Genomic DNA, 22,649 nt, shown 5'->3' on the forward strand with positions numbered 1-22,649 from the left:
AACGCTTGCTTGTATAGAACGCGATTTAATATCGTATTAAATTAATTAAATGAACGTTTCTTTCCGTTTACCCCGCAGCGAGAAGAGGGGAACTATGCCGAGGGAAGGTGTCAGCAACAATAACATACAAATGGTACAGTACGCTGCTACAGATAGAGGCACTTTGAAGTCGCTCTCGGCTCAGCCTTCCAGCCCCACTGATTCCCTGTTACGAAGCCCCAGGTATTTGTCGAGTATTTAGATCCCCCCACTACCGCGCGAATAAGACGAGATGTTGACGAGAATCACGACTTTCCTAGGATGTCCGACGAACGTTGTAATTCTTACATCCGACCGAACCCGCCACCGTACTCAGGACCAGGCCACGTGTAAGTTCGAGGTTACGTTGCTATCCTCTTATTAGCAGTGTTCGTAATGCGGACGATTTCTGCTCCAGTACCGGCATTCGAGCCGATTTCTGACTACACGAGGAGCCAGCGAAGACGTGGTTCTGCTAAATGGATGGGTTGCTTGCTACCACGACCACGAGGAGAATCGCGACATCGTCGACACTGGCTCCATTACCTATCGCTTCGTGATCAGTAATAAAACTCGCGAGCGTCACGCTCGCCGTTGCGTGGATTATGCAAAAACGTTATATCTTCTGCGTTGTGCATTATCGTTGCGGGGACGTCTGTGACGTCTGTTCTCAACGGCCTAGAAGAAGGATCTAGAGATTGACGTAGCCACCCAGTGTTTATATTTTATAAGTTATTGCGAATAAATGTATATGTAATTCGGAAAGTTTTGCAAAATATATATCGATGAATTAACACGCGTGAAGGAATACATTTATGTTAATATTCCTCGCCCTATTCCTAATACCGAAAGATTATCGAAACTAAATACATATATTGATGATCGTGTGAAACGTAAAAGAGTTGTTAATAGAAATGGAATTTTAATTCACGAAATCTCGCGAAATATGACGTTAAATTTCTAAAGGGTTTGCCTCACCTTTATCGACTGCGTTTATACTTAGAAAGCCATTCATCTGCAACGGAATAGAGTACTTATACGAACTTACCGCTTCGCGCTCTTGACGTTTACTTGCGAGGAATCTAACCTTCACGGTGATCGCGCGTGCGCATTCAAGAACCATGCTTCGGCTCGCCAATTTTTAACAGTCGCTCCGTCAAGCGGTCTCAAATGTGTATTGGGGTAGGCGCTTTTGATAGCGGCTAAATTGTTCGCGGGAACGAGATTAATAGGCGAGGTCCAATCGGCGGAAAACTTGGTGGTTCCAAAGAGCTTTGAAATTATGGCTGGAGTCGTTCCGCTGTCTGGCAGATCCGGACGAAAACAATGGACACTGCACGGTAACCCGAAGCAGCTTCACTTTCGATCCTCTCCCAAAGATCTATGGTTTCCGTTACTCTCGCGATCCGACTAACTCGCAGCGCACTGCTTGCGAAAGAAACGACAATCTCGCGGCGGACAATGACGAGTAATTGGCTCGAGTTTTTGTAAGAACAGTTCGGCCGAAGAAAGATGTTAGGTAGTCAACTGTTGTGCCGTTTCACGGGAGGCAGTGTTGGACAGCTAGCTAAAATCGTTAATGTCGTTTTCATGTATCGAAAGCAATAGCTCCGATGGGAACTTTTAGTAGTAATTAGAAAAGATCTAGAAATTTGAGGCTCGCATAATTTTAGATGGACCACGAGGCTCTCTCAGAAGATTGCGATCTCAGCTGGCTGAGGACGGTTGCCCTGAATCTCAAGTGGTTTTAGCCAAGCAACTTTTGGAGGAAAGATGCGGTACAGATTCATAAATCTCCCATTTGTGTAAAAAACATGCATGCTGTATTTCGCAGGAAACGTAATGGGTAGTAACGAGCTGCGCTGTGTCCGATGTATTATATACATAATATGCATTTAGATCTGGATGTAGATAAAGAAGAAAACGCAAAGTTGGGCGTGTATTGGCTCACCAAAGCTTCGGAGCAGGGGAATCTAGAGGCAACGGTTATCCTCAGGAAATGTCTAGCAACCGGCCGCGGGATCACGGAGCACAATTACTATGACGTGAAGAGTTGCCTCGATATGACTCAGAATGAGAAGCTAGCTAGGAGAGCTGCAAGGGAAATGTTTACTAGGTACAAGAAGGGAAAACGATCCATAAATTAATGAGATAATGTCCGCGTACGAGTATCTGTAAACATTTGATACCTTACAGTCTCTCGAATGGTGAAGATTTTATCACGACAGAGCAGCTACAAAGACGTATGAGGGATTTAGCGACGAGTTCGTCTAACAACATAAGCTGCTCCCACTCGAATAACGTCTCGCACAGTAAAGTGCAGAAAAATGTACACGATATCTCGACTGATAACTTCCCAAAAAATGGGCTTCCTGACGACGCGGCGCCGAAGAAAGATGAAGAAGAGAAGGAGAGCGATATCCATGGTGAGACGATAATACAGCGAAGTTAAATGGTGGATGTTTCGTTTGCTTGAAAATGTAGATGCTTATCTCTTAAACTGCAGATTGGATGGATCATCAAGGAGAGAAGATCACAGAGGCAGCCCTGGTTTCTGCGGCAGCCAGTTACGCTCGCGGGATGCTTCCAATCGTTTCCCACGCTCTGTGCATGATAGATCCAGCGCAAATGGCGTTGGACACCATACCACTGTTGCAAAGGCCTCTCATCCATCCCCTCGCGTCTCTGAAACGCCTCTACATATGGTTAATAGAAACGTTAGGTCAAAGGGGGATGTCAATTAGGAAATTTCTCTTCACATCGAATATACATATACTACTACTGCTTCTGCTCTACTCGTTGTTCGGCACAGAGAGCCTTATACTCTTTATACCGATGGCGCTATATTACTTGTCCTTCGTCGTGATGGTCATCACCACGTTCCAAATGCTGCAACGAAAGCGCGAGTTCAATAACTTTCGCGTTTGGTCGGGATTGTTCCTCAACTACTCGAGTGGCAATCTGAATCCGAAGAAGGCAGAGTATCAGTTCTGCTGCAACAATCTCAAACCCTACGGCCACTTTTTTCTCGCCCTGCTGCTGAATCTAATGATCTATCCTGTCATAGCCCATCAGTGGACACCCCAGTCGGAGTTCACAATTATAGCGATCGCGTTGACGTTAGTGACGCTGTTGAACTTCATGTGGAAGGACTCGTCCAGAGTCCCAGACTTCCTGGCCCTCTTTAGCTTCGGTGTTCACGTTCTCGCGAAGTACCCGTACGAAACGGACATGGTGGTTGCGCAGGGATGGAGGTTCTTGGATATAAGGGTACCAACGTTCGCCTCGTACGTGGTGGGCAACGGCATAGAGTTCTGTCTCAACTTCCGCGCGGTCTTCTATCTCCTGATCCCAGCGGTGTTCGCCAAAATGGCTGCCAGAGATAATTGGAGAGGCACTTATCAAACGCTAATACCCCACTGTGTCACCCTAAGCTGGTGGCAAATAGCGATATTCAGCTCCCAAGGTGCAACCTGGTACGGTTTAATCAGAGGTGCTCTCGCGTTAGTCGGCATGGTCCTCTTCCTACCGCTCGCTGGACTAGCCTCTATCATCTTACCTATAGTCGCTACTGCCAAGTACTTGTCGGAAAGCGACTTAGCCATGAGGATAGCCGTGACCGCTCTGCTAGGGGGGATGCCGTTCCTTGCCTCCTGGTATTTGAGGAAAACCAGGACGCCCAAGTTCAACTGGATCATCACCGTTGTGCAGGTAAGATTGCTCTCGAGATTATACCTACTCGGAGAGTTGTAATTATTGCGTACGAATGTTACAGTTAACTATGGGCATCGCCGCCGGAATGTTCCTGTCCTGGCCGATGATCATGGAATACAAACAGGAATCGGACAGGTACGAGGGTATTTCTGCATTGTCCTGGGAACAGTACCAGAATCATTGCCACCAGCCCGCGTGGGAAGAGTTGCTCTCCAAGGCGCAGGTGCAAATCCAGTGCGCCGATCTGGAAGGAATACTGGTCTCCTGGGAAGGTTACGTAACGAATATTAAACTGAAATCGATCAGGAATAGCATCGCGACGGTATTCAACAAGCTACCCGACAGTATTGAAAATCTGGCCAGCTGTACATACGGCGAACCGTACCTGAACAATTGCGACTCGGGCGACAAACTGCGGCAGAAGAACTGCAAGCACTTCGCCAGCATTCAGAAGCGAAAGAACAAGTGCCACTTCCCCGCTTGGAACCGGTACGAGTTCGAGATCTCGGTGAAGATGAAAAGCAGTATATGGGGAAACAACGCGGAGATCTTGCTCGTGGCGGACCATTCGTTCACCAACGTCAGCCTGAATATATATCCGGGGGACAAAATCTGGTTCTCCGGCACGCTTTTGAACGACGGTCTGGAGGAGGAGTCTTTGCTCGGTGGTTCCAAGCCGCAGATCGAATTGGAGGAAATGGGCTGTCTCGCTTGCCACTCTATCGACTTGAAATCTTACAAACGTTATAGGTATCACATGACATTCAGATCGGTTTTAAGCGATCTCTACCTGGGCTTGAAGACTGTTCTCAACTTTTTATTGAATCCCATAGTGATGTTCAAATAGTCGCGTCTCGCATGGTTCTACGAGCTATGAAGTATATATCGAGCCCTAACGTTTTCCTCGGGGCGTTAGGACCAATGTTTGCGTCACGATTCTTTGGAAAGGAAGAGTAGGAATGGCGAAGTAAATGTCCTACGAGAGAAAGCAAGTTACATGAATAGTTCCGTAAAGTATAGCTCTCGGTATTTTTTGAATTCTCAATGATGTTTAGTTACTATCGTCTTTCATAGCCGGTTTGTTTCTCGGTTCGGACATTATTCTTTAGAACTTAGACTTTTTAACGACACATAGCCTTTTTTATGGGATGTACATGTGTGTACGTAATTCTAATAGAACTGTACAAGCGTATTTTGATGTTACCAAGCGCCTCAGGCAATTAGAAGTTCAGTGGGGTCTCGTGAAATGTATTTACGTCGAAGAGTACACTTATAATGATATATGTATATTTTAAGATCGACATATTTTCGTATTACTGCAGGTAATAGAGACAAATGCGCTTAATATTTTTCTATTCCGTTTATGGAAAATCGAAAGGAGAAGAGGTGGACCCTCTTCGATCTTATTTTAACGCGATGATGAAAAAATATCACACCAGTCTTTGTAATGGTACATTTTAACGAGGAACATCTTTCCCAACGAGCATGACTCGCGCGTTTAAGAACGATGTATCTACAACGAATGTGATGCGTGTAGCTACAGCATTATATATCAACCTTCAGTTCTCGTAGAATTCTCAACATTATACCTTCGACACACGTTCGCATAGATCTGCAATCTATACGAACCTCGATGGATCTTCGGAACTGTAATTTAGTTGTTGGAATATCTCTGCTCGTGTAATTGTCATATAAATGTTCTATGTGTTCGCGGAAATAGTAAAGATGATGATATATATCTACACGTACGACGCATAGAAGTTAAACGTCACTGTTAAAAATCAATGTTAAGTCTCTAGACTGTAAAAACATAAACAATTAAAGCAGAAAAGGTCTCGTAACTGTCTAGAGCAATGACCACAGTTATCTCTCAATACGTCATATCAGGACAATAGAGGAAGAACTCTAGTTGAGATAAAAGACAAATATAGATGTACCTTGATGTCTTTCTGTTTGAGTAAATGATTTTATTATTTCTAATAAAATATATTTTAAAAAGTAAACACATTGTCACGCTAAATATCTAGCCGAGATATTATTTTACGTACTCGCAAGGAATATTATTTTTTTTTTTAAATCAAAATTGTTTATGTTTTTCTAAGCAATTAATTTTTTTCTGACACAATCTTATACATACTTATTTTTTCGTTTGGCAACAAGTGACATGCAGTACTTCCATGAATGATAATAATTATTTCCCTCAACATGGCAATCCTTTCGTCAGCGATTTTGGTTCCCTTTATTTTTCGTTTTTTTTTGTATAAAAAAGAGTTGTACAGTACGAAATCACTCTACAACTATTCCGTATATTGATAATGCTCCGTTTATGTACAAATATAAAATCTGCATCAATAAAGTCTTTTCAATTATATTGAATACACGTATATTAAGGATATAAGTCGAGGGTGAGAAAAAACATTCTCATGGATTATCGATTACCGTTCTAGAAATGCTCGTTTTCCTAATCGGATGTTTTGCTCGAGCGTGTGATGCTTCATTGAAATATTGCAAGTTCCAGACTCACTACGAACAACTTACCCTACCGCCCGTCGTCTCGCGGAACAAATTTATCGTAATCGTTGATCAAAAATCCATAGACAAACATTACAGTTCGGAGTGGACGCGTGACAGAATCAGCTTTCAATTATGCAATGCTTCTATCGCCAGACTATCGACACCCTGATGGATAAAAGTACATTGGAGAACACTGTTTCTTTACCTCCTACATGAGTAGTTCGATAATATAGTACATTCGCTGCGCTTAAGTCTAGAAAAGTCATTGCAGCAACTCAAGGGCATGGAAACTTTGGTAAAGGAACTCTGTACAATGCACGGTGAACATATCTTTAGGACCAGAGTGGTGATAAGCATAATTTGACATGCCTTACAACTGCTGCAACATTCTATACATTATTGTTACCGTTCGATCACTCGCTAATATATATATATATATATATATATATATACTTTCCGTTAAAATATTTTCCCAACGTTGCTGCTCCCGGTACGTTAACCATTGTTCTTTATACTAATATCCAAAGAAACAGTCTTATGAACACTTTACAGCTACACCTTATTTTATAGACAGAAGAACATCCGACGTGAACGAGAAATTCGAAAGCAGAATAGGTACATTACGTGTCGCGGGTTAGTAAAAACGTTTCCTGCTGTTCTCTTGATGCTTCTGGTACCACATAATGGCTATCACGATGCAGGCTATTATTGCGAGGGCGCCGACCAGCATTAAAAGGAAAAACATTATTCTGCTCAGCGCTGACTGCTTCGGATTATCTACGTGCTCTGCAACAAGCATCGCACGATGTTAGTAACGGGTAAGCATCTCCGGAGTTATTAATAATCGGTTACAGTACCTCGCGGTGCCTCGTAAAACGCTGCCGACGGTAAAATATTGGACCTATCCTCCTGATCTCTGGGCTGCAAGTGAATACGGTACATTGTTAAAAAAGGTGATAAGTTCTGAAAAGATATCACAATATTCAGAGGCGATACTCACGTCGTCCGGCAAGTCTAGCTCGAACAGGCGAATCGATAATATATCGTGATTGTCAGATAAATCTCCTGTGGTCGCGGAAATTCCGAAGAAGTAACCAGTAGGCAGTTTTATGTCTTTCACGGAGAAGCACTCCTTCCACGCGGCTTTATTCGCAAAATCCGTGGAAACTGTATCAGAAGGAATCTTTTAGAAAGCCAGTTTACTCTATATCTGCTAAGGGGATAACAAAAATGGCTCCTAAATTCCTTACGATTAGCGCCAGTACGCTTACCAGTTAATGTATCTCTTTCGTAACGTATAGCGATGTGTGTGTCATGCTCCAAGTTTCTAAACTTTGCTTCGCAGCCTGCGAGCTGCGTATGCGTTCCATCCCGATCGTGATCGTAATGTAAGGTACCATTGTTGACCATGGCAGAGATATAGGGATGCTGATGCTGTGAAATTCAAAGAAATTAGTGTACATAGCTGTGCTATCCCGCTCTGCTACTTGGAAATACAAGTTGTATATTTTACATACATTGTGGGGGCCATTGTGGTTGCTGTAGGTGTCTAAAATGACAGCCAATCCTTGGAAATAGTCTTGGTTTCCGAATACAGAGCCTATTTTCATTCTTTCTTTCGCGTACCAAATTGCGAACCCATCGCCGAACAAGTCCCTTCCCTTTCCATGCACTTTGAAGTGGACTTGGAGCTCCCAGTTTCTCACGTGGAATGGCTAAACAGAACAAGATGAACGAAGGATGGTTTTGTTCAATGGTATTGTCCACGGTGCTTGTCATTGATACAACAGGAACTTTGGAACTTACAACAGAATTCCATATGGCACCTTGTTTACTCTGTTGATCTGCAGTTAGTCTAATGTAATTATTTGTTACCATTGTACTACCCATAAAATCCCAGTAGGGTATTGTCATTCCAGATCCTAAACATGAATAAATACAAGTTGCTGTATAAAACGTGAGACGAGATTATTTGTGCTGAAAAGTCTTTCGATTTGCCAAGGCGGTATTTGGACTTTGCCGTGATCACGTCCATTATTCTATTACAAAAAAAAATCACAAAAAACCTGCGCTTCTTATGAACGTAACCTTAGACTCGTATACTTGAAACTTATCTCCATACTTAGATTGAAAGATATAAGGCGTAGGTAATTTAAATCGCAGGAGATTACACGTCACAACGCACTGTGGCACCCAAACGTAATTTCCGCAAAACGATCCAAAATTCACGAACCTTGATACGGTCTGATCAAAGAATGTTCTCGTTTCATGTAATCCTTTGTGTTCCATTCTGCGCTTACTAATTCCAGGACGCTTGCGATCAACACAAAGCACGGTATCACGTTCATCGTCCTATATTCCGTAGGAATATTACGACGCGAAGGACCGTCTCAATTTACTCCTAAGCGATTACAAAGCGTAATCCGCAAAAGCTACTACCGGAATCAGCACTGAAATTGGCTAGGCACTAAGCGCAATCGCGCCAGTAACAAAACCAAAATGTCCCTTTGATGCGAGCTTAGGAATTTGAATTTTTTTGTTCATGGACCGTCATCAGGTCACGTGCATCTGCATCTGCGTTCGTAGCGCTAAGCAGTGGGTTAAGGTTAGTGACAGTTTTCTTAAATTAAATAATACATTCCAAACATTATGGGTTCACGCAAGGGACAAACGATCCATAGCGAGGCACGCAATATAGTGAGCAGAGTAATTAAACAATGTGACGAAGAAGCTAAACAGGGTCAGCTTATTCATCTGCTGAGACAATCTACCAAACGTGCGTCCGATTACACTGGTGTATCGGAGAAGACAATTATAAGAATTCGGAAAGAAAGCATAGAGTCTGGAGGCCGACAGTTATCCTCACCAGGGAAGAAACGTCCACGACGGCCCGAGAAGAAGTTTCATTGTTCCGAGGAGAATAGGACGATCATAAGGAATATAATTTACGAATTTTACGTAGATAACAAAATTGTACCGCCTGCTGGAAAATTGTTAGATGCTATACGAGAGAGAATAGATTTCCCGTGGAGAACAGACACGCTCTACAAACTGTTGAGAAATATGGGATTCAAATACGTGAATAGCAACAGTCGTAAGAAAATTTTAATCGAAAAGCCAAGTATCGTTAGTTGGCGATCAAAGTACTTGAAAGCTGTCCAGTATCACAGAACACAAAATAAGAACATCATTTACGTCGGCGAAATGTGGGTTGACAATAGTTTGAACTTCAGCAAATGTTGGAGGACCGAAGAATGCTTAGGAGTATTGCAGAATAAAAGTTCCCACCGGCTGATAATTGTTCACGGCGGTGGGAAAAGCGGATTCTTGAACGGCGCGGGTCTTGTTTTTAAATCGCCGACGACAAATGGCGACTACCACAGACAAATGAATGCTGTGAATTTTGAAAAGTGGGTTAGAGAGAAGCTACTGCCAAATGTTCCGCCAAATTCAGTAATAGTAATGGAGAATACCCCGTATCACGGTGTGGAATCGAATAAACCACCATCGAAGTATAGTATGAGGAAAGACATGATACAGTGGCTTGCAGAAAATAACATTCCATATACAAAAACAATGAGGAAGCACGAATTATCGACACTTGTACAGGAACATAAGAAATCGGAGAAAACATATCAGATAGACGAATTAATAAAACTGCATGGGCACGAAGTATTAAGACTGCCGCCGCACATGTGTGTGTTAAATCCGATTGAATTAGCCTGGGCAGAAGTGAAACAAAAGATTCGAGAAAAGAATACCACCTCGACTCTTTCAATCGGCGATTTAGAAATATTCGTACGACAAGTTATACAGGAAATTACACCAGTTGGGTGGGAAAATTTCTGCGCGCATGTCGAGAAGATTGAGCAGGAATATTGGAAGAAGGACGGCTTATTGGAAGATGTCATGGACAACTTAACAATGGAATTACAGAGCAGTGGATCTGACGACTCGGACGAGTCGGATGACAGTACCTCCTCGGAAGATTTATAGGGTAAGAAAGCATGAAAATTGCACATGTAATTATGTAGTTAATCTTCTCTTCGTCAAACGGTGCCACATGATCCCTTTCGTCGATGCGTCGCGTCGTTGATTGTGTTACAGAAGCTGCGCCTATGGAGATGTAAAGGCGGTTTCCCAAGCGCGTTGAAATAACCAATCGGATCTGCATACTCCCCTCCCTCGCATCGTGAACTGCGTGGACGCAGACTTGACTTCTGCGCATAGCGCACACTCGATGCACCGGCCAGCGCTGCGCAACGATAGTAACATTTGTAAGAGAACTGAAATAAAGTTGGTCATACTAATAAACACACTGCCTCGACAAAGCACGAGTTCACTCGATAGTTCTGTGATTTTGTAGCGACAACGTGCAGATTTTGAAAATTGTTAAAACAAATATCTATCTTTTCCGGGGCGTACAAGTAACATATTAGTAAATATTACGAGGTAGTAGACTGTGGGTGTAAAGAAAGCTCGAAGATGAGTAAGGCACATCCTCCAGAACTTAAAAAGTACGTTACGAGGTTTTGTTTGTTAAGCGTGTTTTCGTGATAAATGTTTGTTTCATCTTGTAACTCGTAAACGTGATGAAATATATTAACAGTTTAATTTCTTGTCTTCTAGGTACATGGACAAGAGATTGTCGCGTGAGTAAAAGATACTAAAGAAATTCGAGGTTATATTTCGTTAATTGTAAAATTGACAGAGCGTCCAGTAAATCTTAACGGTTTTTGTAATTTTTTGCAAGAGAGTTGAATGTTAGTCGTGGAACTTCTTTTTTTTTGTACAACGCTATGTCAGTGGAACAATATTATTATAAATTAATTGTACAAACAATGATGCCATTCTCTTCTTTTTTATAGTAAAACTAAATGGTGGAAGGCATGTTGTTGGTATTTTACGTGGCTTTGATCCATTCATGAACATGGTTATAGATGAAAGTATCGAAGAATGCAAGGATGGCACTAAAAACAATATTGGCATGGTGGTAAGTTATTGGTACACGAAAGTTTCCTCGAACCATGTTAACTGTAAAATATAAAGCCAGAGAAATTTATTGTACCTTACTGTTTCAGGTAATTCGTGGGAACAGCGTTATAATGCTGGAGGCTCTGGACAGAATATGACTGAAAGTATGTGTACTGTACAGCAATGTAATATGTATTCCTAAGGAAACACTTAAACAATTTTTTATATAATGCATCGGGTTTATATTTAAATCTATTCCACCTCTGAATGCAACCTGCAATGTAATCCATAGTCAGTATTCCAAACTTAAAAATAAACTTCTATTTTAAATAAATGTTTGTGGTATTAAATAATCCTTTATTACAAAAACCTTTCTTATAAACACATTGATGAATATACATATGACATGCATTACACTCGGGATGCATTGTATTTCAATGAATAATCTTGTGGTCTCAGTTAACTTTAAAAATAATTTCCTCGCATAGTTTTTAATGCACTTCCTTTGTGCAACTGAGATGTACAAACTTTCGAGGTGATGTCTTGAAACTATACAAACTTTTATAATTTACAAATAAAGTTGTTTCACGAGCGATTTACGAAAGAATACCATCGTAAAGCAATGATATTTTGTTTTATTGTCGATCAAGGGTGGTAAAATAAAACCTGAAATAGATTTCCCTCGTAATCATTTACGTTTTTTATGGAGTGATGGTAAACGTACTTCTATAAGGAACATTAAAATTTAGAAGGCACGTAATATTTCACTTCCTTTCCCTTATCAAGGAACTAATTTCTGTACTGTAAGAAAATTACCTTTCCTCTAGCCTTGCGGCGTTTCTACGCTCTCCTGATAACGTTCGGTAAAATTTTCGTACTAATTTCCAAGTTGAAAACAGATTTTATAAGACTATAATAGTATGATGGACTTTCTCATGTCAGCTCTACATTTTATGACGATCTGGGTACCGAATTTATCCAACAGCAATTGTTGCATATTCGTCTGATAAGAAATTATTCGTGCGTTTAACGTTATTTGAAGAGATTGAATATTCCTAGAAATAGGTATCATATATATGCAGTTTATAATATAACGTTCTACATCTATTAATACATTCTCATTGAAGAAAATCAAATGAAAGGCCAAGTGTCGGTGTCGCATATTCGCGTCACATACTGAAATTTTTACTGAATACTTGTGTAACTGTAAATTAGGCAAGGCTATACAGAGCTTGTTCAACGGTATTAACAATTTCTTCGTGATCATGAGGCATGTCAAAGATACCTAGTACTCCTCTACATTTAAATCTATATACATACGAATACTTTTGACTAAAAAATTATTTAACTAAAAGTAAAAGGAACACAATACAACTTATATGCATCCACAGGTCAAGAATGGCATTTAACTCTCTTTCCATACAAAGTACTTTTAAATCATTAAATAAAGTTTCCTGGTTCTAAACTATACACAAGCGCTTTAATTTCTGACTGTGCGTTCTAGATATGTGTGATTGCCTTTTTGTTCGCGTCGCACAGTCGTAAGAATGATACTAGAGTCCGCGGGAGTCATCGATGTGCTCGAAATAATATTAAATGTTTTCATCAAGAGCGATAAATTTTCACGTCAAACAAAAAGAATTGTTATATCGGAAAGATGGCCACGTATCACAGTTTGAAAGTTTTTAATAACATACAAGTATTCTTAAATTTACGTCTTTGTTTAATGTTTAAAATATTTTCGAGCGTGTCACTTGATTCAAAAATATTGGTTTCCCCCATAAATCTTGTCGAGCGCGTTCCTCGCAACATTCGCAATTATAAGCGTGACTATTAGCATTGTATGATTTAAAAATAAATTTGAAATGTTCTTCTTTTGTTTATATTGCTGCTATACAATTTGAGGTATGTTGTAATTATCTTTCTAAAATTAAAACTCACGACAGACACTGTAAGATTGAAAAAATATTAACACATCTACATTGTATAAATAGTTTAGCATAAAATTTGCTACCAAAAAGTTAACGTTTCACTAATCTTGGTATTTAAATATTTTTTTTATCAATATACTTAACTTACACGAGGTTTATAACAAATATACTTTCAATCCCAATGATTGTTGTTTCGTTTCAATTTTAACAAATGACTAAATTGGAATGCTTTATACTTCGTAACTCAACTCGGTTTTAATACCTTCCACACTGATCTGATCGGGGATAGAAACATATCCATTCATTCTACCATCATTATTCTCTTGTTGCAGATCGTAATTCTTGATTTTCGTTTCTACAATATTCGAGAGTACTCCTATTTTGCTTGCTTCCTCGGGTATCTCATCGATTTCGATAGATTCTTCCTTTACCTTCACGTTATTCATTTGTTCGTGCACCGACATCATATGCCTGTCCATTTCTTCCAGCAATACTTCGCCGTGACACAGCGCACACTCTGTTATGCCATGACACTTCTGTTTATGATGCTTCAGCTCGTCAACCGACTCGTATTCGGCACTGCAGTCTGAACATTTCTGTGACTGTTCGGTAGCTTGCTCCTTCTTCACCTTACGAGGACTACGTTCACCCTTATGCTCCCTTTTGATGTGTCTCTTCAGGTCGCACCTTTTAGTAAAGGACAGTGCACATATTTTGCAAGGAAACTGCTTCCCGCCAGTGTGCTTAGCAACATGAATTTTAAAATACCAGTCCGTACTGAAACCTTTCTGGCAGTAATTGCACTTGAAGTCTTTTCTCTTAGTTTTGCATTTCTTCCTTAGCGGTGTTTTCCGTTTCTTCAGCACCCGTGCTTCCAAGTTAAGTCTGGGTAATATTTCACGATTCTGCGGAATATTAACTTTTGGCACAGGGGCTGAACGTTGAATAGGCTGCGGAGTCGTTATACCTACTGGCACCGGTACCGGCGCCGTAGTGTCTGCCATAATACAAAACTTTGGTATACCCTGCGTTTGGTGCAATAACGATGGCTGCGTTATTAAGTTAGTTATAGGCACAACACGGATAGGCGTCAGCATTGGTTTCGGCTGGATGGGCGTTGTCATAAATTGTGACTGCGAGAACAGCAGATCATTTAACGTTATTTGCTGCGGGTTGTTCTGCGGCGTCGAGAACGTGACATACTGATTTTGAGGTAAAGGAACCGCGCTGGTCGTCGCCATAAGCAGTCTATTCAAAGTATCAGGCAAGGCTACTTGCACTGGGGCAGTTAAGCTGTTCTCGTTCGAGCACGGCGTCTTTCCAATCACTATACTTTGCTGTGGTAATACAATCGGTATATTAGAGAAAATATTTCCAAAAACATTATTTGCATTGACTTGCGGCCTCGGTTCAGCGATAGCCGCAGGAGCTGCATTAGCCGCCGATCGTTGCCTAGGAACTGATTTCGGAATAACAATTAATTCTTCGTTATTTTGTAATGTCTCCATCGCGAGGCTATACCCTGTCACAGGATTCATATAATCGTTCTTCTTCACCTTCGAATTCTCTAGAATCTGAATCTCCCTCTCGCGCATCCGTTCCTTCAGGATCTCAGCACTGCCCGCTTCGTTGTGCCTGTACTCGTTCTTCCTCGTGCAATTCTTATGGTGCAATCGCGCCCTCAATGTTTTCAGCATGACCCCGCAAATGTCGCAAGCTGCGAACCGATTATACCTGTTCAATCTTATCACAGCCCTGCGACAACGATCGTGGTCGATGCTCAGCGCATCGCACATCTCGTTCTTGCAATGCTTGGAAACAGGCGCGTTTATCTCGTCTTCTTCTATACTAGTGGCTAACATGGGCGACGCTCTGTCACGGTCGACGTACTGCTGCACCGCCACGTCGCACACGATATTCTCGCAAGGTTCGTAGTGGCCGCAGGGCTTCTGCTCCCTTTTAATAGGCACTAGTATAATTTCCGACTTCCCCTCCTTCTTCGAAGGTAACAGATTCTCCTCCTCTTTACTCTCCTCCGTCTCCATCTGTAAAGGAACTATGGATATCTCTGGTCGTTCCGGTCTACTCGAATGATAGTGCGAACGGTGTTTGTTCGCGAAGAAATTCTTAGCCAAGGAAGAAGTGTCATGCCTTTGCAAAGGAACTGTTCTGATAATAATATTCGGCTGATTGAGTAGCCGTTTCACTGGGTCCGACTTTAACACCTGCAAGTATAATCAGACTGTAGCGCGATGGAATACATCAATGTATACATAGCAAATGGGACTCACATCGGACAAGGCAGTACGTGTAGCGAAGTCCGTGGGACACATACTAGATGTATTCCGAGGTTTACACATAAGCTTCGGTAATGGAGCATGGGCCATTTTCACCATACAAAAATAGAAAATCGTAATATCCTGCAAATTACAATGAGTTTTCCTATCACGTAAGAATTCCGGGGAACGATTGCTGTAACACTACGCGACATAACCGTACGCTTTATTTTACGACACTAACGTATTCCTCCAAACAAACAATCGAACAGCAATGTTCCTTAGGATTTCATCTAGTGTATTATCTGAAACTTTCTCCGATACTCCGGAATGATTGTTAGGTTATCGGTTCTTTGACAAATCACAACAGTGACTGATAGACAGGCACGTAATGCTCGATCAATCCGGCAGTATTTATCAATGAACCTTTCGCAGATTCCCCGTAATATTCTTACTGGCAGAGATCGATAGACGTGTTAATACAACACTCACGCGTCATATAAATTCACGATTGTGTTGCGCTCAAACTCTTCGTCGCGACATATAGTGTACACGGAACTCCAAATTTTTCTGACGCGGCGAGAGCATTGCGTACGAAACGAGCGTGGCGAGTCACACTGGGGGAAAACAACATGCTCCAGCGTCCCCGATGCGATGCTTTTTATAATACTATAATACGGGATCGTATAGAGAAATTCATTCTTCATAAACGTATAGCCAGCTCACATAAATCCGACTGGAGGGGACTGCCATAAGGGGAAGGTTTCTCCCCACTTGGCGAGCTCTTCGATTAGGTTCTTCGCCTCCATCTCCTTTAACGCACATTTTTCTGTTCTTGCTACACAATGGAAAACCAGTTTAGTAGCTAATCGATGTATGTACCTTTTTCATCTATGGATGTAGCATTTTGAACGGTCTGTGATACTTGATTGTAAAGCAGTTTTCAGTGGGCTAACTTTTCACGGCGAATTATCTTTTTGTCGCCATGTTGACTGTAGCAGACAGCTGATTCGTTTGGCCCTATTACCGTTTAATGCAATGTCGTTTCGAAGATGCCACACATCCTCCAGTGATTAAGTAGCTAGGCTTTGTGGCGAGAATTATGGTATTCAACGTTCCACCAAGAAAGCGTTTTTCTTCTACGGAACAGGAAAGGGGGTTTTCAAATGATTTGTTGCATGAAAGATGAATGAAATTTCGATCCCAAAACTACGTACTTCCCGTGTTTCAATTTATGTACTTTGTCCATTGTTAGCATGCATTTCGTGTGGTCGATTACTGCAACTTCTTCACCTACCTCTTCTTTCGATTTCCGGCGCCGATTGATTGGAAAATCACATGCGTGGAATAAAGAATTTATTATAACGTCGCTATGGATTGGGAAATGTACAAGTTTTAAAGACAACTTTTAAGTAGTCTACATCTTGGCCGTTTAACACGTAGAACGCGAGATTTATCTTTGGTATTGAACGTACAATGCAACAATGTCTGTTAACTACAATAGGCTGCAAGATCTCGATGCGAACTGATCGATCGTACCTTACGGACTACTAACGGCATCCGACGTATTTAAGAAACAAATCGTGCTTTTAGAGACGACATTTTCATCGATCGATCATGGCCAAGGCTTTCCTCAATAGATAATTTCTCACCGTTTTATAGTCACAAGCTGTACCGAGCGTCTGATTGTCTTTACACCGGGGCAATACGCGCGGACACGTGATTGCGCGAAGAGAAGCATAGAAAAGAGTGCGGCGAACAGCAACTATAAACGACACGCGGAACACGACCGATAATTTGCAAAAAGCTTTATTGAACTCAGGTTGTTGCCGGTCTCTAAGAAATTTCAACGCGTCGGAACGTCTGTACATAGGAACTGTATAAACTAAAAGCGAATCGATCGTATACAAGAAGCGTAGATCGTGGTAGATCGCTTTGTCGAAATGATAAATGCACGAATATGTATGGTTACGCAACTGTACCGTTCAATAAAACCTTTTCTCTCCCTCCCTCCATCTTTCTTTTCTCCCAATTTTTGGTACAGATGAGTCTTACAGGCTTAAACAACAAAACGAACGAGACATCGTCGAGAAGCTAAATGCTGATGTCGTGTGTATGCGGTCAAGGGTAGCTCGCGAATTAACTTGGCGAGCACGAAGGTACATTGTACAAAATGTGGACTTACATCTATATGTTACGCGTTATAAACATATTTACATCGATCAGTCAAATAAATATCTTTCGTTCTCTTTAGACTTTGCGTGTCTAACGATGCTAGATTCCGCCGCAGGTGAACAACCGCGCGAAAAAGTAATCGGGGACGACCGAGGTGGTGTCGCGCGTTTTTTTTTTTTTTAAGCAAAATATTCCTACCCGTTGTACTCTAGCGTACTTTGTCACAGAAATTCCGCCCCTTTGCTTCGATCGGAGCGTGTAGTCTAGCAAGCACTAGGCGCTTAAGTTCTCTCGGCTAGTCGCGTTTACAAAATGTTCATCCGCGGGCGGGGGGTATACCTCGAAAGCGCGACCGACAGTCGCGAAGCTGAACTTCTTTTTAACGCTTAGTCTTTGGAAAGGGAACGACAGGCTGTTCCGCGGAGTTCGTACATTTTCTTGGATATGGTTTTCCTCTCGAGAGACTAATCGGTCTTTGAAAAATGTTCCATCTTCCACGCACGATACGATATAAAATGATAGATTTGGTCGCGCCTCTACAATCTGCTATTTTTATCGTATAATGTATGGGTACGATGCTTTCTGTGCTATAATTTTCTTTGCACGTATGGTATATATCACAGAGTTCAATTATAATTTCTTTACGCGTCCCTCTTTGCGGCACCGAGCGCGAGACTTTCGAAAATAAACTGTTGCTCACTTTGTCACCTCTTTGTCGTTTACAAAATGCTCTTAAGATAAATATCGTAGTGTTTCTCGTATTTCCGATCGTTACCGGTAATGGATGATCTCTACAAAAAATATTAGAATTTTTAAGTAACTACTATTTACAGTGGTAATGTACAGGGTGTCCCGAAGGGCGCGGCACGCCTCGAAGGAAGGAGGCAATCTCCGTCGGGGTCGGTTTCTCCGGAGAGGAATCGTTTCCCTTCGAGGAGTGCCGCGTATTTTCGTCAGCCCAGTACAGTTCCCGCATTTCGCGGCAGATACAACCTAGCACTGTGTTCCGACAAGTAAATACAAGTTACGATTCTCGAAGCTTTCGATCAACTTCCTCTTTCAGCCGCTCCAACGAGAAGTTGACTCATCATTGTACTATACGCTTCCACTTTCCCGTACGAACCATTAAATAAAATAACACGGTAGAAATGTCGTTGGAACGTATCTCGTACGTTTCACATCGCTCGAAAAGTGAATACAACCACCCAATATGATCAGACTAGAATATTTCGAGAACAATTGCCACCGATCAAGGTCTCCCTACTTCTTCACACTGACCGCCTCTGTCGCTTTACCAACCGTCTTTTTTTGTATGCTCGGCACTGTCCTCGGCGCGTTAACGTTCTTGTTGGCCTCGAACTTTTGCTGGAGGGACGCGACGTTCGACTTACCACTGGCAGCTCTCTGCACAGGGTTTACCTTTGCCCCGGAATCTCCACTTTTGGCCTCCGTTTTCTGGGCCAGCTTCGGCTGTTGCGAGCTCTTCGAAGCCGGCTCCTTCGTGGGCGACAAGGACTTGTTCGCGTTACCGGTTGCCAGGGACTTCTTTTTCTCCGCCAGAGCGGTCGCCTTGGACGCGGTACTCAGTGGTTTGAAAGGCGTAGACGGTGACTTCGGGGAGCTACCTCTAGGCAACGTGGGTGTCTTTTGACCGTTCTTGGTGTGGAAGCTCAACTTCGGATTGCTACCCAGAACGTCCGGCGATTTCGTACCGGTCTGATTGGAGCTCGAACAGCTGGACACCAAGTCCGGGCTGTTGAACTTCCCCCCGTTATCCTTAGGACTACAAGGCACAGTTTTCAAAGATAATCTATTTACGTTCGCGCGAGAATCTTGTTTGTCCGCGGTACTATTCGATTGATTGGCGTTGCTAGCTTGTCCCGTTGCGTCCACATTCGCGTTCGATCCCTGCTTCGTGCCCTTTGAACTACCGTCAGGGTTCTGTTTGGACCTCAACGCGGTGTCCAGGGGTTGTCTGGTGGCGGGCCTAGCAGTCGCCTCGTTTGCTTCCTTCGCCGCCGAACCCTTCACGATGTGTGGTGGCGTTTTCGTTCTCCCCAGGGGCGGTTTCGCTGGTTCTTTACTATCTACCGTGTCCTCCTCGCTCTTCGAGGCTCGTTGGAGCGACCGAGTCTTCAGCGAGGCGAGCGGCTTGCAAGGCGCGACGCGCTCCGCGGGCTTCATGCCCAGTTCCTTCGAGATCTCGTCGTTCAGGTTCGGATTCGTTGAATTCAAAGAGACCAGTTTACTTTTGTTCATTCCTCTCGAGTCCGCGGGTACTTTATCTAACTCCTGCCGCGGGACGTTCAAGGCTGACGGATTCAGGTAGCCAGAGCTCGTCGTCGAGCTGGACGAGTTGAACTTGCCCGATGCAGAGTTCGAGTAAATGCTTCCGGGCGACTTGTAGTGGCTGGAATTCATGTAAGCACCCAGCGAGCTATTCGATCCCAGATCGTCCGCGTTCTTGGAGGCTTCCTCGTTCTCCTTCGCCTTCTGAGACAGCGTCGCGGTGGAATATATAGAATCAAAGTTCCTATTCGATATTTCCGACACGATCTCCGACAGCAGGCCCATCGACTCCAAGTCCGCGGAATTGGAAGTGGCTTCCACTCGCTTTGGCAGTTTGTATTCGTTGTCGAGTTGCTTCTCCAACTCCGCGTTCTTTCTATTCTTCTCGGGAATGGCCTCCTCTATGACCGCGTAGATGTTATCGCTGGTGGGCGATTCCTCGGTGATTTTGGTCAAGGACGATTCGGAAACGAGGTTCATACAGTCGTCGTAAGCGTTGTCCACGATCTTCTGCGCGCTCTTCACCTGGGGAGTCTGGTAGCCAGGTAGCCCTGGAATCTTTCCAGTTTCGTTCATCTTCTCAGTGGCCGGCGTGCACGTGGGAGGCCCAGGCGGGGGAGCCGTGGGCCTGGTGCTCGCAGGAATGCTGGTCGGCCTCTTGACAGGGGTCGCCTGTCTCATCGACCCGAACGTGTGAATGACTGGCCTCGGCGTGATCTTGTTGTCCCTCATGGACTGGGCGCGCAGCACCACGTTCTTCTTCTCGGCGTCTGTGGCTGCGACTACTGGCATCACTGGGATCGCCGGCGTCGGAATCTCAATCTCCCTCTGCGGTATGGGATTCGAGATCTCCAGGTTCCTCAGAATCTCCTTGTCTATCACCTTGTTGGCCTTCAGGTGCTGCGTCCTGGGCAGCGAGTTCGTGCTCTTCTCGTCCCTCTGGGCCGCTTGTAGCCCCATCTTCACGATCCCCGAGTTGGGACGAAGCATCGAGGCTATCCTGTTCAGGGTGCTGCCTTTCTCTGGCTTCCTCTCGGACTCTGGGAGCAGCACGTTCGCCAACGGCGTGCTGCTCGGCCTCTGAGGCTTCTGCAGGTCTGACGGGATCGGTGGAGCTGGCGCTGGTCTGGTTGGTATGTCCAGAGGGGGTCTGGCGGGAGCTTTGGGCGCGACTAATTCGACGGAGGTGCAGGTGGTCGCGGCCAGCACGGGGCTGCTGATCAGAGGTCGCGCCGTGCATCCTGGATTCAGCGGTGGCAAGGTCGGAGCTGTCGCGGAGGCGTCGTTGAAGCTTGACGTAGAGTTCAAGAGGGAGTTTCGGGGCGGATTGCTCTTCGGTAGCGCCTTGATGTTGGTCTTTATCGCTACGGTCGGGATCGTGGGCGGAGGGGGCGCAGGTTTGCTCGGTTCTGGGCTCTTCGGCTGGCTCTTAATCGGGGTGATCGTGAAACCTTTGAACTGGCCGAACAGATTATTGTTGTAACGCTCGTCGGCCTCCGGCTTCGGCAATAGGCTCGCGCACGCCGGATCCTGACTAAGACTCGAGTCGATCGTTTCGATGTTGCGGGGCAACGGACTGGAACGATCGATCGTTTTGATGGACAGTCCATTGTGGCCCCGGTCGGTCCTGAAATTTTAAGCACAAGTGTGTAAGCCAGGGGGAATCGAGGTGTTAAGCACGCTACGTCTCGTGACGATCTCAGCGATCGCTGGCGCGGATCGTGAATGCACACTCTGCTCAGCGAAACTACTTGCATGCACTTGGCTCGATCGAGGCAACGATCGAGCCAGAATCGAACCGATCCTCGGCACACAGCATGCAAAACGCGCGACAAACTAGCGGGGGAATGTTAGTCGAAGATTAAAGTGTTAGCGGCAAGCTCTGTGGAAGAAGGAAGTTTTTCTTTGATCACATAAGAAAACTGTGTACACTTTGCGTAAAACGCTACTTTTATTGAATAAACATGTACAATCCATCCGTTCGAGTAATGAGCAATTCTTCTGGCCGGGACATTGAATTTGAGTTTGCCCGACGTGTCTGACTCAGAAATCATTGCTCGCTAACAGTAATCAAACGTTGACTCCTCTTTTTCCTTTCAACAGTGAATTATTTAGTTAAGGGTATTTTGCGTAATCGTTAATACTGACTCAACGACTCGATTGTATACGAGAGGTCCAGAGTAAATCTTGAAATGCAAAAGCCATCGAGGAGAGATTTCCACATGCCCATGCTCGTGTCACATCGATATCTATGCGCATGCTCTACTTTCGCGTTTCACAAATCTAATTCAAGAGATAACGTGCCCTTCGTGAAGTCGAATTGCGGCTCTTAAATTATTACCGACTAAATATCATTTATGCATTAGAGCCATCTGGAGAACCGCTGTTCCACTTCGCTATCACCCATTTCTTTTGGTAATACTTTTACATGTCGTAATACGCGCATTTTGGGGGTAACTACACGCAATATATTCTACGACTATATATATCACGTCGTATACGTAAGTATCGTTATTTGAGCTTGCGTAATAATACATAATAAATTGAATAAATAAATCACCTACGCCCGAAACTGTCTCGATACTTTACGTTATAGGTATAAAATTATACTGCTTTGTCGAATATTTATAAAGACACGATCGTATAAAACCTACACTACGACGGGTCCTTCTTCTCTCGCAAGCTCCACGGTGCCCGGAGATACTTAAAGAGAATTCTTTTTAAAAATGCATACTCAACGTTTAAGTACATCGACAAC

General features: G+C 43.5%; 7 protein-coding genes across 19 annotated transcripts in view; 4 read left to right on the plus strand and 3 right to left on the minus strand.

The window, feature by feature from the left end:
- The window catches only part of Scgalpha (sarcoglycan alpha), a 20,608-nt gene extending 19,782 nt beyond the window's left edge, over window positions 1–826 (plus strand). For all 8 annotated transcript variants that reach the window (XM_076821829.1, XM_076821826.1, XM_076821831.1 and 5 more), the window contains 3 exons: window positions 79–222; window positions 300–368; window positions 437–826. In XM_076821829.1, the coding sequence (XP_076677944.1) occupies window positions 79–222; window positions 300–368; window positions 437–461 (238 nt within the window). In that variant the 3' untranslated portion in view covers window positions 462–826. The remainder of the gene's footprint in view (window positions 1–78; window positions 223–299; window positions 369–436) is intronic.
- Window positions 66–8,685, minus strand: LOC143374028 (vesicular integral-membrane protein VIP36). The gene is made up of 7 exons (XM_076821852.1): window positions 8,480–8,685; window positions 8,053–8,168; window positions 7,764–7,961; window positions 7,518–7,680; window positions 7,247–7,413; window positions 7,104–7,167; window positions 66–7,032 (listed from the first exon to the last, which is right to left on the minus strand). Exons 1-7 carry the CDS (start codon window positions 8,592–8,594, stop codon window positions 6,881–6,883), a joined length of 975 nt encoding a protein of 324 aa, XP_076677967.1. The 5' UTR covers window positions 8,595–8,685; the 3' UTR covers window positions 66–6,880.
- Window positions 1,219–6,108, plus strand: Wfs1 (wolframin ER transmembrane glycoprotein wfs1). 2 transcript variants are annotated; one of them, XM_076821792.1, is made up of 6 exons: window positions 1,219–1,358; window positions 1,692–1,796; window positions 1,918–2,134; window positions 2,215–2,444; window positions 2,525–3,729; window positions 3,794–6,108. In XM_076821792.1, the coding sequence occupies exons 1-6, from the start codon at window positions 1,301–1,303 to the stop codon at window positions 4,577–4,579; spliced, it is 2,601 nt and encodes an 866-aa protein (XP_076677907.1). In that variant the 5' UTR covers window positions 1,219–1,300; the 3' UTR covers window positions 4,580–6,108. The 2 variants fall into 2 exon arrangements, with proteins under 2 accessions (XP_076677907.1, XP_076677908.1); XM_076821793.1 differs by having other exon boundaries at window positions 1,930–2,134.
- Window positions 8,686–8,821: 136 nt separating the features above from the next.
- LOC143374020 (uncharacterized) lies at window positions 8,822–10,521 on the plus strand. Its single transcript, XM_076821836.1, has 2 exons — window positions 8,822–10,243; window positions 10,354–10,521. The coding sequence occupies exon 1, from the start codon at window positions 8,896–8,898 to the stop codon at window positions 10,240–10,242; it is 1,347 nt and encodes a 448-aa protein (XP_076677951.1). The 5' UTR covers window positions 8,822–8,895; the 3' UTR covers window position 10,243; window positions 10,354–10,521.
- An 84-nt stretch (window positions 10,522–10,605) lies between these two features.
- Snrpg (small nuclear ribonucleoprotein G) lies at window positions 10,606–11,554 on the plus strand. The gene is made up of 4 exons (XM_076821859.1): window positions 10,606–10,763; window positions 10,876–10,898; window positions 11,115–11,239; window positions 11,328–11,554. The coding sequence occupies exons 1-4, from the start codon at window positions 10,732–10,734 to the stop codon at window positions 11,376–11,378; spliced, it is 231 nt and encodes a 76-aa protein (XP_076677974.1). The 5' UTR covers window positions 10,606–10,731; the 3' UTR covers window positions 11,379–11,554.
- Window positions 11,555–11,556: 2 nt separating this feature from the next.
- LOC143374009 (uncharacterized) lies at window positions 11,557–16,645 on the minus strand. 5 transcript variants are annotated; one of them, XR_013086591.1, is made up of 5 exons: window positions 16,353–16,645; window positions 16,154–16,265; window positions 15,443–15,571; window positions 13,300–15,376; window positions 11,557–12,275 (listed from the first exon to the last, which is right to left on the minus strand). XR_013086591.1 is itself a non-coding variant. In XM_076821794.1 (4 exons), exons 2-4 carry the CDS (start codon window positions 16,250–16,252, stop codon window positions 13,382–13,384), a joined length of 2,223 nt encoding a protein of 740 aa, XP_076677909.1. In that variant the 5' UTR covers window positions 16,253–16,265; window positions 16,353–16,645; the 3' UTR covers window positions 12,889–13,381. The 5 variants fall into 5 exon arrangements, 4 of the variants coding, with proteins under 4 accessions (XP_076677909.1, XP_076677911.1, XP_076677913.1 ...); XM_076821794.1 differs by lacking the exon at window positions 11,557–12,275 and having other exon boundaries at window positions 12,889–15,376; XM_076821796.1 differs by lacking the exons at window positions 11,557–12,275; window positions 16,154–16,265 and having other exon boundaries at window positions 12,889–15,376; window positions 16,310–16,645.
- A 121-nt stretch (window positions 16,646–16,766) lies between these two features.
- Meltrin (disintegrin and metalloproteinase domain-containing protein meltrin) overlaps window positions 16,767–22,649 on the minus strand; it is a 52,258-nt gene continuing 46,375 nt past the window's right edge. Inside the window, exon 13 of the mRNA XM_076821773.1 lies at window positions 16,767–21,518. Coding sequence (XP_076677888.1) covers window positions 18,863–21,518 — 2,656 coding nt within the window. The 3' untranslated portion in view covers window positions 16,767–18,862. The remainder of the gene's footprint in view (window positions 21,519–22,649) is intronic.

This window comes from Andrena cerasifolii, chromosome 10, assembly GCF_050908995.1.
Source record: "Andrena cerasifolii isolate SP2316 chromosome 10, iyAndCera1_principal, whole genome shotgun sequence".
NCBI classification, from domain to species: domain Eukaryota; kingdom Metazoa; phylum Arthropoda; class Insecta; order Hymenoptera; family Andrenidae; genus Andrena; species Andrena cerasifolii.